A 15,220-nucleotide genomic window follows, 5' to 3' on the forward strand; every position below is an offset into this window, starting at 1 on the left:
TTTTAAAGATCTTTGTAAACAGTTATTTGGTAGATTTAAGAAAGAAAAAGAGTCCATTTCAGGAGATGGGTGTTCACTTATAACAAAGTGCTTCTTCCTTGATGTTATTTGAATGTTAGCTTTCTTTCTGAGGTGAAATCCACCAGGAATTATTTAAAATAATTTTTTGATTTAAATAGTGAAGGCTGCTGATTTGTAGAATTAGGAAACTTACAAAATCAGCTCTGGCAGCTAATAGCTAAAGTCATTCTTGTGTATTTCAGTGCCTTTTTTTAATGGAAATCTTTTCTTAGACATTGGAACTTGCCAGGAATCCAGCAATGATGCAGGAAATGATGAGAAATCAGGACCGAGCCTTGAGCAACCTGGAAAGCATCCCAGGGGGATATAATGCTTTACGGCGCATGTACACGGATATTCAGGAACCAATGCTGAGTGCTGCACAAGAACAGGTGATAACTCTGGCTCCAGAGCTCAGGCCAGAGGACAAATATGTGTGTAATTGAGGGGTACCTTTATATGGGGAATGTGATTTTCATTAAAAAAAGAGTTTCATACCTGTTATTTAAAACGAAAGCTTATTCTTTGTGATTTTTGTGTCTTATTGCAGTTTGGTGGTAATCCCTTTGCTTCCTTAGTGAGCAGTACATCCTCAGGTGAAGGTAGTCAACCTTCCCGTACGGAAAACAGAGATCCATTACCCAATCCATGGGCTCCACAGGCTTCCCAGGGTTCATCAGCTTCCGGTGGCACTGCCAGTGCTGTGGGGGGCACTGGTGGTAGTGCTGCCAGTGGCACTGCTGGACAGAGTTCTACTGCGCCGAATTTGGGGCCTGGAGTAGGAGGTATGCTCATAACAACTTAGGCTTTTTTTCTTTGCTGTCCTCACTTATTTGAATAATGAAAACATTTCTTATACTGTTGTTTTGTGCTTTTCTGTGTGTATGATCAGTAGCTTTTATGAATGATCTTTTCATGTTGCAAGGGTTTTCTTTTTTTAAGGAAGCTTTAAATATCTAATGATTAGTATTAATCACTTGTGTGCATTATAGTGGAAAGGGTTACTGAAGATTTCCAGAGGCAGTTTTGTGTTTTCACATTCTCATAAGATGGTTTGGGAGAAGTGGGTGGTTGTCTTCATTTCAGCAATAAAAAAACAAGTGCAGAGGGAGCACAGTTACCTATGCACTTATTACTGGAGAACATATTTCGTGGCTTTAGTGTGGTTTTGCATTCTAGGTGAGTGGATTCTCAAACTCGGGTCCTGAGACCAGGGCTGACCTAGCTGTATCACAGCACCTGCCAGGTTTGATAAAAATCCCATTCCCAGGTCTTAACCTCACGCCTCGTGGATCAGAATCTTCCACAGTGGAGTTTAAAAACTGTGTTTGCATAAGAGCACTGGAGATTCTGATTGTGAACAGGTTAGGAATTTACTTTTAATGATTTTTCTATAGACTAGACTCCTTAAATAGGTGTTCCTTTTTCAACTATTCAGATATTTACATGTTAAGAATTAGGTCAAAAATCAGTAGCCAGTTTGATGATTTTAGTCATAATACTTGGAATGTAAATGAGAAGAAATGAAAGCATGAGGCCTCTTCCCTAAGGTGAGGGACTGGACATGTTTTTTTTTTTTTCTTTAAGGATTGGCACCTGGGCTAACAACTGTTGCCAATCTTTTTTTCTTTTTTTTTTTTCCTCTCCCTGCTTTATCTCCCCAAACCCACCCTGTACACAGTTGTATATCTTAGTTGCTGGTCCTTCTGGTTGTGGGATGTGGGACACCGCCTCATCGTGGCCTGACGAGTGGTGCCATGTCCACGCCCGGGATCCGAACCCTGGGCCGCCGCAGCGGAGCGCGCGAACTTAACTACTCGGCTGCGGAGCCGGCCCCTGGACATGTTTTAAAAGATGCGTGTTTTGGGGCTGGCCCCGTGGCTGAGTTGTTAAGTTCGCGCGCTCCGCTGCAGGCGGCCCACTGTTTTGTTGGTTCAAATCCTGGGCGCGGACACGGCACTGCTCATCAAACCACGCTGAGGCGGCGTCCCACATGCCACAACTAGAAGGACCCACAACGAAGAATATACAGCTGTGTACCACGGGGCTTTGGGGAGAAAAAGGAAAAAATAAAATCTATAAAGAAAAAAAAGATGCCTGTTTTGGCATAGGGAGTGGAAAGATGAGCTACTGGATGAGGAATTCTTAAAATTTCATTACTGAGAGAAGAAATCAGAGTGAGGAGAGTGATTAGTGGTCATAGAATATAGTGGGTATCATGAGGTTTCTGGATATAATACAGGTTTTATAAAAATTGAAGTAATACCATTTTTTAAAATTGAGGTATAATTGACATTACATTATATTAGTTTCAGGTGTGCGATGTAATTATTCAATATTTGTATATACTGCAAAATGATCACCCTAATAAGTCTAGTTAACATTGCAAGTAATACCATTTTTAAATCAAGAAAAAAAATTTATCTTATTCTCTGTTTTACTTACTGCTTATTTAATTCTCATTAACCATCTTTTGAGAGAGATGCTTATTCACATTTTAGAGATATTAGAGCAGACAGAGAGCAGAGATGTAATTTGATTTCCTAACTGATAGGAGAATTGCTTTTCTTTTTTTTTCACTATAGTATGATGCTTGTCTACAGTAACAACTTTTGTCTAACAAATCAGTTTTGCAACTTTTTACTCAGATTTTTTATTTAATGGCTTGATACTCTATTTAAGATTTCATGTTAATGTTTCCATCACAGGAATACAAGAAACAGCAAAAGTGAATATACTCTGCTGGCCTAACAAATTGTTAGCATATTGGTATGCTGTTGTGATTTTGACTCAACTCTTTGAAGTTAGATACACACATATATACATAATATGCACCCATATACCTGTAAGGATGAAATTCTTGACTCTTCTTTTGCCCCGTAAGCACTTAGTCTAGAAGGTGAGGAAATCTTAGAGCAGGGGTCAGCAAATTTTTCCTGCAAAGGGCCAGGTAATACTTTAGGCTTTGCAGGCCAAGAGGGAAAACTGAGATATATTTCATTCTGAGAGAAATTTCCACAAGTTTTTTATTGATGGAATTAAAAATATAATGATTGAGTATAGTATTTTCTCATATGTATCTAATGATAGGAATGGAATTCTCTTTATTTTGAGGAAGATTCAGCCTGATTTTTTTTTTTTTTTTTTTTTTTTGGTATATAAGTCGCTGCCACAGCATGCCCACTGACAGATGAGTGGTGTAGGTCCACACCTGGGAATGGAACCTAGGCCATCAAAGCACAGTGTGCCAAACTTAACCGCTAGACCACTGGGGCAGGCCCTGGAATTCTTTTTTTAAGGATGACATTTTGCTTAATTCGTGTTCACAGTGTCACCTGTTGTCAAAATCAGTTGCAAATATTCATCTCTTAATACTGATAGGTTACAAGATTTTACTTACACAAATTCAAGTCTATCTCTTGGAAGGCATTTATAGGATTCTGTTAGATTCTTCTGTGCTTTTAGCATGTCATTGCAGATTAATCACAATTGAAGGTTAGGTGGTAGTGCCTCAGTCACACAGTTAAATGAATTTTGAAATGTGGAAATTTTCTTTGCACTTGTACTGAGGTTCAAAAAAATGCTGCTGGAATGTTAGTGCTAGCTGACACTGTATATCTACTGCCAATCTGTGGGAATGGAGATCATCTTGTTTTAACTTTTGACAGCACGAGAATATATAAAGTTGCTTGACCATTACTTACGATTCAGCAATTTCTGTTGTTGTCATAATGACTTTACCACAGTATCAGTTTTGCATGTAAATGCTGTTTTTTGCCTTGTAATTTTGGGTTGAATTCATTGAGAAACATTACCAAGTCTCTTTCAGAAGGTAATTTCCGAAGTCATCCATCTTTGATAGTGGTGGTGAAGTGGTTCCGAAGAAGTTCACTTTTACGCCTGAGCTAAAAAAATTGCAATAAAACGTTGCCTCTTTAAGAAAGCCCAAAAAACAAAAAGCTTTACCTCTGTTAAACCATCAAATGCTATGTTGTTGGGCAAGTCTGACAAAAATTCATGCAGTTGACTAAGTTCACAAGAGTGAATGATGTTCACCGTTGTTACTCCTACTGGTTGAATAACATGATAGTTCAAAATATTTTCCAGAGTACCTGCTGATGAATAAGACAGTGAATGAACCAGGCTTTAAATACTTTATATTGTTACAAGCTTTGTATATTTGTCCAACTAATCCTTTACTCCACATGTTTTCATCAGATGTAGCACATCTTGGCAAATTGTACTTGACTTTGTACTGAATCAGTATTTTCTCAACTTTGAAAATATTTTGCCTGTAGTTCCATGCAGACTGTTACTAGAGGCTCATTTTTCAGTCACTTCAAACTTGGCATTGACCCTCTAATAAACAAGAAATGAGCAGTATCAGTAACACCTGTCATCTCATCAAGACCCAGGGAATGCCACTCAATAATTTGCATTGTTTTTTAAATGAATATTGATAGTGAACCCAGTGTCCTTAACTCTTGAGAAACTGTTTTTCCTGAAAGGCTAATAGTCTTAAATAAGTTTATTTTCTCTGGATACATTTATTTGGCTGCTGCGATTAAGATTTAACAAACCATGCTAATTAATCACCACTAGTATACTGCTTTCCTTGCTTGGTTTACAAATAAGCTGCATGCAAACTTTAACTTTGGTTGCCGCCTTATTTTCATTTTTTATTTTTGTGAAGAAATTTGGCTGTGATGAGATACTGCATTGCATTTTAAATTTTGTATTTATCTGACTGTTGCTTTCCTGTGATGAGTGCCTTGTCTAGCAGTGTTGGAGTGTATTGTATTCTTTTAGTGTCATTGCATAAGAAATACAGTGTTTTGCCATCTAATTTGATAAAATCATTCTCCATTGTGCCTTAAAAGCATGACGTATGTGGTCCAATTCTCCCTTTTTCTTCTAGTTCTGACATGATTGGTATGCACTGGTAGTATTAAAAAAAAAAAAAGAAAATAACAACATGCTACAGTGATTTGTGTAGCATGAGGTATAAGTGAGTCACTGTGATTTGTGATACATTGAGCAGCAGTGCCACAGACAGCCTCTGTTGAAACTACTCAACTTTGCTTTTGTAGTACAAAAGCAGCTGTAGACAGCAAATGAGTGAGCATGACTATGTTCCAATAAAATGTTATTTATGGACACTGAAATTTGAATTTCATATAGTTTTCATAGTTCATGAATATATTTTTTTATTTAACCATTTAAAAAGGTAAAAACCATTTTTATCTTGTGGGCTGTACAAAAACAGGTCATGGGCCATATTTGCCTGCAGGCTGTTTGTCGTCTCTTGTCTTAGAATGTTCTTGGACTCTAGGATGTGGAAGAAACTAAAATGAAACAATGTGAGAAAATAGGAACAACAAAAATTATTACAAACCACACCAGAATTATAATCAACTAGAAAGATGAGTAGGAAGAGTCAAATGTTGTAAGCCTGATAAAACTACCCTGGATGGAATAAGAACAGAAGGGAAATGAGAAAGCTAACGAGTTAAATTCACATAATGAGTTTGAGAATATATTTGAGTATATCTAGTCAGGAAGTGAAAATCTGGATATATGTTGAACAAATTAGTTTCCAAAGAAAATCGAATTACATAAATTTAGCTGTAGCTCTCAGCAAAAACAAAACGAGAAAAACGAGAATAATAGTAACAGGCACTTTACCCATTAACTGATTTGTCGCAATCACCCTATGAAGTAGATAATACTTATCCCATTTTACAGATGAGGAAACTGAAGTTTCCAAGTCAAATAATTTGCCTGAGGTTACATTGTTAGATTAGATTTAAACCCAGGTCGTCTGGGTCCAGTCTGTGCTGTTAGTCACCATGCTGTAAGGTCTCTGAAATGTTAAATGTGCCTGTCGTTTCGCTCAGTGATTGCTGGTACTCAGTGAAAAGGGGATGGAAGCCTGCACCTCTTGTTTCCTGGGGGAGGTTTCCTTTTTTCTTAAGTGTGAGCATATTGAGTACTGAATATGATTCTAATTAAGTGATCCTGGGGGGAAGTTGGCTCAGACTTCTTCACTTTATGGGATTTTTCAATAGTAATTTTGACAATACCTGATTTTTGTCTTAAATTCACTTGAGAACCTGGCCCTTCCATTAGATATGATTTAGTGTAAATGTGACCAGAATGTTTAAAATCATAAGCCCTCCTTTACTGGTATATGTTTAGCATATAGTCTTGGAGATCTTAGTTTTAAAATTCTTTCTTAGTTCAATTGATAAGTAATACATATGCTCATCTGCAGTTGCTAAAATTATGCATGATATATATTATATTATAAAACTTAGATTTTTGTTTACATATCTTTTCCTTGATACAGTGTCTTTTTTTTAAACAAACTTTCAGCTAGTATGTTCAACACACCAGGAATGCAGAGCTTGTTGCAACAAATAACTGAAAACCCACAACTTATGCAGAACATGTTGTCTGCCCCCTACATGAGAAGCATGATGCAGTCACTAAGCCAGAACCCTGACTTGGCTGCACAGGTGAGTTTGTAATTGTATTAAAAAGGACTGTGCAGTGTGAATTGAAATAGCCTAATCAAGTAATTGTGATTTTGGTACACTTGTGTTGTTTGTGCTACCTTAACACTAGAAAAGTATGTAAAACTGCATCTCCAAGTTTTTTAATAGTTTGTTCCTTTGCAGTAAATTAATATTTTGTATATAATTAAAATAGCTTCATCTCTGCCATTTACTGGCTAGAAAGAAGTACACATTTACTTTGTATCTATATCTGTTGATTTAGGTGATGAATACAAAAGTTTTGTCCCTTTTGAAGTTATATTTAGTGAAATGTAAATCTTGAAAGTGGTTGAGAATGTGTTAATACATTTGAAATACTTTTATTCATTAGGTCACACAGATTCTGAGTAATAGTCATGCTCAAAATGGCAGTTAGAAAATAGCCTGAAATTGTTTATTAAAGGCAGAGGGAGATTTGTGGAAAGTGTTCTTATTCTTTCCATTATAGATCCCTCCTCCCCCCCGACCCCTTTAGTTAGTGTACTGGCTCTTTATTAATTATTCATTTTCTCACTTGTTTCTGAAGAGACCATAACTAAGAAAATTAGTGGATCTCCAACCCTTGCTGAACATTGAGGATCACTTTGGCAACTTAAAAAAAAAAAAAATTCTTGGCCTCACCCTGAAAGATTTTGGTCTAATTGCATTGGATCTCCCCCTCCCCACCCTCCAAGATTCCCTAGGTGATTCTAATGGTTAAGAACCATTGGGCTTGAGAAACCTTGGAGAAAGTGAAATAAGCCTTGATCATCTATACTTTATACTTGCTGTTTATTAAAAATGGCTTCTGTAGAGTGTTAGGAATTTGAAGTAGTTTCTTTTATAGTTTATTCCCATTTCCCCAATTTTAAAAGCTCTTAAAGTTAATCACTTTCCTTCATTATGTCAAATGAAATGTTTTTTATTTTCTAAAGTCTGGAACCATATTGATTCAAGTATACAGCAGGTATCTTTGAGTTACAACCCTCAACAATAACTTCTGCCCTCTTAAAATTTTTGGAATTGGAAATAAGTTTTTAGATGAATTTTTGTATACTCTTTTAATTTTGCATATTGTAGGTACTTTTTAAGAAAAATTGTTTTATTTATATGAAAATTACCAGACTACAACTTAAGTGCTACAATTTACTGTGATCACAGCACTTTTGTTGAAAGTAAATGTGGAAAGTGGATATGTAGAATGATCCTATTTGTATGTTTTTAAATGTATGTTTGACTAATTAATAATTAGCATTGAATGTGCACCTCGAGTTAAAATTTTTGACTTTAACAAGCACATTCCCAGCCATTTAAACTTAACAGTTTTACATTATAAAATGACTTGAGTGCTTTCATATACAGTTTTTTATTCTAAAGCAAAATGTTGACAAGGCTAGATAGGAATGTCTTTTGTTATAGACAATATAGAAGCGTTTACAGTGTACTCTGGTTATCAGTAGATTAAAGTTTATAGTTTCTCTATTCCAATTTTGATTTTTAGATACTTAAAAAAGTCTGAGTATAGCAACTGTATTGTTAAATACACAGGTAAGTTAGGAGAAATATCCTAATCAAGTGAGATATAATTTTCTGAGAATGAATAAATTTAAGATGACATGCTTTTTCAAATGACATGAATCCTGAAAGATAAATATGATAACCTCATTAATATGTTCATAATAAAAAGTATGACTCGAGCTAATAAAGAAGCAGGTTTGTTGATCTCATGTATTACTTTATTTACTGTGAACTTATTGGTCAGTTCAAAATAAATCCTGTATATCCAAAAACATTGTCTGACTTTTTCCTGCTTAGTTATTTGTTGAAATTAAATAATCCACTTTGCAACAATAGATAAACTGAGGAGGGAGGGAGCAATTCTCTCTACTTCCAGGATTTACATATAATTACTGTCAAATATGGTTAACTACTTGAGGGCAAGGATCATCTTCCCCCCAGACTTTGGACAGGTAATAGGCTATCAATAAATCATTGTTAGTTGACTTTTCACTCCATCTGGGGAAACCGATATAAAATTTGTCTTTTTTGAAGCTATGAGAATTTACTAGTTTCTGGTTATGTTGATTGTGTATTGTAATCTTATTTTCAGGTATTCAACATCATGTTAATATTGACCTGACTTTTTAACTCTTAACACCTATTTCAAGGTTAGGAGGCCTGTAACTTTTCTCATCTCTGGTGGTAGTGAGGTGAAATCCAGAGGCTTATCTTGGTGTTCTCAAATGGATTTACATCTTTCCGGTCTTAAAACTTTTTAATACTTTCCCCAGAGATCTGTTGGTGCTAGTCCTAGGCTGATTTTCACCTAGCAGCTCCATTTCTCTGGCACGTTGGTTGCTGTTTTGTGGCGTTCCTTTTCTGGACCTAATATTAGCTGTTTTGTAGTAGGCAGGTAGATAACAGTGGTTCCAGGTCTGGATTTTCTCTGTGCTTGCCACTTGTGTGTCGAGGTTTCTAAGCAAGCCATGTATAGTTTCATATATTGATGCTTATGCTTATTCTGTCAGTGTAGCAGAAATGTGTCCTCACGAATGCCAGTTACTCCCATTTTTCTTTCAAGGGCAAATAGTCACCTTTGCTCAAGGAAAAGCCTAAGAAAATGATTGCTTTTATTTTTTAGGATATTGCATGTCATTATCATAATCACCATTCTCGTTGAGAGAGAAGATGGCTCGTTTTTGTTTTTTTCTGGAGATCCCTCTTGTGGACAGTATCTTCCCTTCTTTTTTATTCATGTTCTACCTTCCTCCATTTTAAGTGCCAGGTTAGGCACTTGGGGGAAGATAGACTATTAAACAAGGTACATTACTTGTTTCAGATATTTCCAGTTAAAATTGTTTGAACACTTGCCCCATAGATGATGCTGAATAATCCCCTATTTGCTGGAAATCCTCAGCTTCAAGAACAAATGAGACAACAGCTCCCAACTTTCCTCCAACAAGTGAGTAAGAAAAGATGCTAGCTATCTTCGGTAATGATTTGCTTGAAAAAGTTTGATGATGAACATTTTCCTTGCTCTTCTGTGGCTGATAGCAAAACATAGAGTAGAATCTGATAATGCTGTCAATTCGCAGAGAACTCAGCTTGATCTTAACTGGGCCCCATTTCACTGCTGATCTTTTGCTTCTATTTCTTAAACATAAAGTCTGAGGAAAGGACCATTTTGTTTTTGCTTTTGAGGATTTAGGATTTTCAATGCTTCGATAATACCATAAATCATTTCCTTTCACTTTACTAACTTTGAAGTGCTTCACCGTGTCATGTTATGCTTTTATGGTTTAACTAATCTTGAGTAACAGGAAAGAGCTCTACTTTATCCTGTTTTACATGTTTGGTTTCTTTGTAATGTTTCAATTCCTCCAAATTAATAGAATGTCTGTTTTCCAAGGAGTAGATCTCATTTCCTCAAACTCAGAATTAGCAAGATTAAAATTGTCAGTGTTGTCCTACAAGGAGGGTTTATTACAAAAATGTTCTTGAGATTGCCATGGTATTTTATTATTTAAAAAGATAAAAGTGAAGTCAGTCTTGGTGTGTTGAGACTGGTAGTTCTAGGGCTTTTAAAATATTATGCAAATGATTCTCAGTCCTGTAAACCATTATCCAAGGTTAGTTGGTGTCCTTGGTCTATTGTAATGATGTAAGCCTATCTGTTTTGGTCCGTCAGGTGGTGTATATTTGGAAGTAGCGAAGCTGAACTCAGGACACATGTATTAAGTTCAAATTTGGAACTATTGTTTTAGAGTCTATCTTACGGGTAAAATTGTTACATCAGCAACAGATAACACTTGGTCAGGAGGAATATGTGGCTTTCACCATATTACCATGCTATGTAAATTGTGCATTTGGAGGTTGTCTCTCAGAAATAATACTTTTATCTTCTGTTGGAGAAGGGGAACAGTTGTGGTTTCCAGAGTAGCTCCTGATTGTCTTTCATTCTGAAAAACGGCTTTCATGATGTATTTGGGAGGAGGTCAAATAACGATTTGCACACTAGGTTTGCTGTTAAAGAGGAAGTGCTTGTGTTTATTCTGGGAAAGAAATTTGGCATTACCAGTGTCTTAAGAGTAAGGTTTTAGGTTTTTCTCCAGAAACATAGCAAAGAAAACATTTAAATTTTACCTCATTGATTTTAATTCCCTTGTAACCACTGGTTTTCTTTCTTCCTTAGATGCAGAATCCTGATACATTATCGGCAATGTCAAACCCCAGAGCAATGCAGGCCTTGTTACAGATTCAGCAGGGTTTACAGACATTAGCAACAGAAGCCCCTGGCCTCATCCCAGGGTAGGTTTATTTGAAGATTATGAAGGTGTACAACACTTACTTTCTCTCTGAGAATTTCAGACAATATCATTCTACCTTTTTTTTGGTTGAGATTGTTTTTAGATGGAATTTCCAAAGTTAGAAACACTCATTTTGGGAAGATAACTTAGCTAATATTATGTTAAAATGTAACTGATTTACCACCAACTGGCCTAATCTGGCCTCTAGTTTTGCAGGAGCTTAGGTTTCTTACTAGTCTGTGCTTTTCCTAGGTTCACTCCTGGCCTGGGGGCATTGGGAAGCACTGGAGGCTCTTCAGGAACCAACGGGTCTAGCTCTGCACCAAGTGAAAACCCAAGTCCCACGGCAGGAACCACTGAGCCTGGACACCAGCAGTTTATACAGCAGATGCTGCAGGCGCTTGCTGGAGTCAATCCTCAGGTAATGATTATTTCTCTGCTCACATTTTATATTCCTTAACATTAGAAATTTAAAATTTTCCCCCAAAAAAGAAAGTGGCAGTCCTTTAGGGTTTAGACTGTAATGAAAAGCACAGTCTTGAGGATATTGATTCTAAAATAGGCATTACAAAAATTAACTTTGGTACTATATTAGACACTAAAGGAAATGTTCTAGTTGTGAGGAAGAAGTGCTACAACTTTGCCTTTAAAATGCATTTTTGGAAGTTGCCTTTAAAAATGCACTCTCTTTTGGAGTCTTTGTTTGGAAATTATTTGAAATATATTTTATAGAAGTTTGTCAGGGAGGAATAGAAATTTGATTATCCCAAATATCTCCTGACCAATTGTATTATATCTAGTCTTTGTATTTTGACTTTTAAGAAAACTCTGACTACCTCACCCTGCCCACTACTGTTTCCTATGGTAACTTATGTTATATATGTACACCTCACAAATATGGCTAAAAAATGTGAACTCCTAATATTCTTGCATCTGGAAACATTTATTTGCTTTACTGAGAATCTGCCATTATACAGAGTTCAAACCTATTACAATAGGTTGTTACCCCCAAAATATAGCATGCTTTCTAATTTTAAGCCTTATTAAATAAAATAAACAGAGCAGGGTTTTATCTTATACAAGTATTTGTATTCCTACTACCTAGCATGGCCTCTGACTCAGTCAATATTCATAAGAAAAATAAATTTTAGGTATTGGACAGAATTGTTACGTAAGTTGAACAATCTCCAGGCCCTCCCCATTATCAGGTTGGCCAAGATTTTTTTTATCTTACCTTATTTGTGAAAGGAAGTTTTGATGCAGCTAAATTGTCAGGAATATAGTTTGTGGGCCTGAAACTGGAACTCTTTTCTGAAGACTTGCCTGGCCAATACAGAAATTGAATCCACATCCTAAGCCTTATTAGAACTTTATAATTTTATACGTGAGGACATTGGCTTTTGTACTTACCCAGTTGGTCAATAGCTACAAAATAAATCATCTAATTCTAAACTATTTGCATGTAAACTTTTAAGTTTTCCTGCATGTTCATGAGTTTTTTAAATATATCTAAAATAATGGTTGAGGTTTACTAAGCTATTTTTCTTTTAAAGCAGAGTTATGTGATCTATTTGGCATGGCTGTTTAGGTATAAATTAGACTATTTAAAATAACAAAGTGCTGTACTCTTAAGCATGTTGAATATGTTTCAAGAGAGAGGCCAGTGCTTTTATAGCTCAGTAGACCGAGTGTTATTAAAAAGCTATTAACAATTTTTAAAGGATATTCAGGTGGGACATGGGCTGATTTTTCCTTGAGAGTTTTGGTTAACTTTTTTTCTTTTAACAGCTACAGAATCCAGAAGTTAGATTTCAGCAACAACTGGAACAGCTCAGTGCAATGGGATTTTTGAACCGTGAAGCAAACTTGCAAGCGCTAATAGCAACAGGAGGTGATATCAATGCGGCTATTGAAAGGTTACTGGGCTCCCAGCCATCATAGCAGCATTTCTGTATCTTGAAAAAATGTAATTTATTTTTGATAACGGCTCTTAAATCTTTAAAATACCTGCTTTATTTCATTTTGACTCTTGGAATTCTGTGCTGTTATAAACAAGCCCAATATGATGCATTTTAAGGTGGAGTGCAGTAAGATGTGTGGGTTTCTCTGTTTTTTTTTTTCTCTTTTTTTTTTTTTTTTTTTTGTGGAACAGTGGGAATCAATGCTTTTTCATTTAAGGCTACTGCATGCATCAAACACTTCTGCATTTATTGTAATTTTTGAAAAACATATCACCTTTTATAGTTGGGTGAACAGATTTTTGTCCTGCATCTGTCCAGTTTATTTGCTTTTTAAACATTAGCCTATGGTAGTAATTTATGTAGAATAAAAGCATTAAAAGAAGCAAATCATTTGCGCTCTATAATTTGTGGTACAATACTGCTTATTGTGACTTTGGCATGTATTTTTGCAAACAAAATGCTGTAAGATTTATACTACTGACAGTTTTTGCTTTATTTGTATACAATATAGTATGCACATTTGGGACTGCATTTCTAGAAACATACTGTAATAGATTATCTGAGCAAAACACTTGTAACCGAGGAAGTAAAGATGAGGAAATACCTTTAAAGCTCAATATTTCCTAATTGTAGAATCTTACAGCATCTTTGATAAACGTCTCTCAGCAAAAGTGCCGGTTAGTCAGATTCGTTGAAAATATAGTAGAAAAGCTGATTCTGGTTATCTCTTTAAGGACATTTAATTGTACAGACAACATAATGTAACATTGTCTCAACATTCACAGATTGACTGTAAATTACCTTAATCTTTGTGCAGACTGAAGGAGCACTGTAGTATAACCCAAAAGTGCATTTGCTAGGACTTTTCAGCTTCTCCCATAGGTAGTTTAACAGGCATTACAATTTGTAATTGAAATGTTGCTTTCACTGAAAGTGTCTTGATGTTTCATTTATTTTTAATCACCACATAAAAGCAGAACTATCTTTTGGGTTTATCAGTTTTCTCATGCACAGGCAATACATGAATTTAAAATGATTTGTGAGCCACTTGTTTCTGAAGTGTTTTGGTAGTTCTATTAAGAAATAGTTAAATATTGTGCTTTTCAGAGCCTCAGAGAAGGGGAGCTTGGGAGGGTGGGGATCTATCCTGGATTGGGCCAGCCTAAATAATACTGGCAACCAAGATTCTGTTAGGATTTCTGTGCATATAGTGTAGTAAAGTAAATTCAGGGGTGAAAAACAAAGAGCCGTTTTAACAATGTTGAATACATTTGGCTGTTCTACAGCCTTTCTCTTCCCTCCCCAAAGAAGTTCTGTTTGCCTAACTCTCAAACTGTTGGGGTGGTACATTCCTTTAGGACCAATTAAAACATAACTTTGGGGTCAGTAATATATTTGGCTGACTCTGGTTCAGTATTCTCTTAGGTCATTATATTCTCTCATGTACAGTTACAGGAAATGAAAATGTTAAAGTAATCTAAATTGAGTTCAGACCAATAAAATCAAGGGAAATACAAGTTGAATTCCATTACTTCTGTAAGTTGCTTGCTATTAAAAAGGGTCAAGAGGCCAGGTTGCCCACCAGCCGGTGCACTGTTCTGCCGCTTTGCCCAGGAGGAAAACATGTATGAGGGTCAAGGTGGAGGCATGACTAGAGGACGTTGTTAAGGATAATATTCATGTGTCTCTGCTCTCTCTGCCTTATGCCTCAGTCTGGTTTAAAAACTTTTGTACTGGCAAATGGTGGTATACAGTGCGGGATAGTGTCATAACCAATTTGACAGTTTATTAATCACAAAATAACAATAAATCTCTAGCTTTTACACTTGGTTTGTCTTGCCTCTTTTATAGAAAGAAAAAGATGTCTTCAATTTACTTTGTCTAACCATGTCTTTAAAGACTATTGATTTATCCCAGATTTTATCACACTTTAGATTATGGTTTATTAATTTTTTGTTTCCTCAATAAAAATGTGTGCATACGCTGTATTGTATGTTAAAAAGATAGACAACTAGAAAGTCAGGTGACCTGGCCATGGCTTGCTTTTTTTGGTACCTGACTAGTTATTTGACTTTGAGTAAAGAAATCATGATTTCTTCACTGTAAAAGTGCTGGTAAGGCCCATCTGGCACACTGGACTGGGTGATCTCTTAAGTCCCTTTTGGCTACTGCAATGGTATGGTTTTTGTTGTTGTTTGTTTCTGATATGTTTATCTTAGGTCTGAATTTTTTTTAGGAGTTCAAAATACTTAAAATCCTCAAAAGCATTAAAAAGACACTTAAAATACTATAGGCTTAAATTGTTTTCATATTGGGTTATTTATTACAAATTGAATAAAGAATGGAGTGATGAAAA

The 15,220-nt window shown here is 35.8% G+C and overlaps 1 protein-coding gene across 2 annotated transcripts in view; it reads left to right on the forward strand.

The window, feature by feature from the left end:
* Nucleotides 1-14,687, forward strand: part of UBQLN1 (ubiquilin 1) — a 55,243-nt gene extending 40,556 nt beyond the window's left edge. The window contains exons 5-11 of one of the 2 annotated variants that reach the window (XM_014828519.3): nt 294-452; nt 611-845; nt 6,436-6,578; nt 9,475-9,558; nt 10,789-10,904; nt 11,156-11,324; nt 12,692-14,687. In XM_014828519.3, coding sequence (XP_014684005.1) covers nt 294-452; nt 611-845; nt 6,436-6,578; nt 9,475-9,558; nt 10,789-10,904; nt 11,156-11,324; nt 12,692-12,844 — 1,059 coding nt within the window. In that variant the 3' untranslated portion in view covers nt 12,845-14,687. The remainder of the gene's footprint in view (nt 1-293; nt 453-610; nt 846-6,435; nt 6,579-9,474; nt 9,559-10,788; nt 10,905-11,155; nt 11,325-12,691) is intronic. The other variant, XM_014828520.3, reaches the window with a different exon arrangement.
* The last annotated feature ends 533 nt before the right edge of the window (nt 14,688-15,220 follow it).

Source organism: Equus asinus, chromosome 23 (assembly GCF_041296235.1).
Source record: "Equus asinus isolate D_3611 breed Donkey chromosome 23, EquAss-T2T_v2, whole genome shotgun sequence".
Lineage (NCBI taxonomy): Eukaryota > Metazoa > Chordata > Mammalia > Perissodactyla > Equidae > Equus > Equus asinus.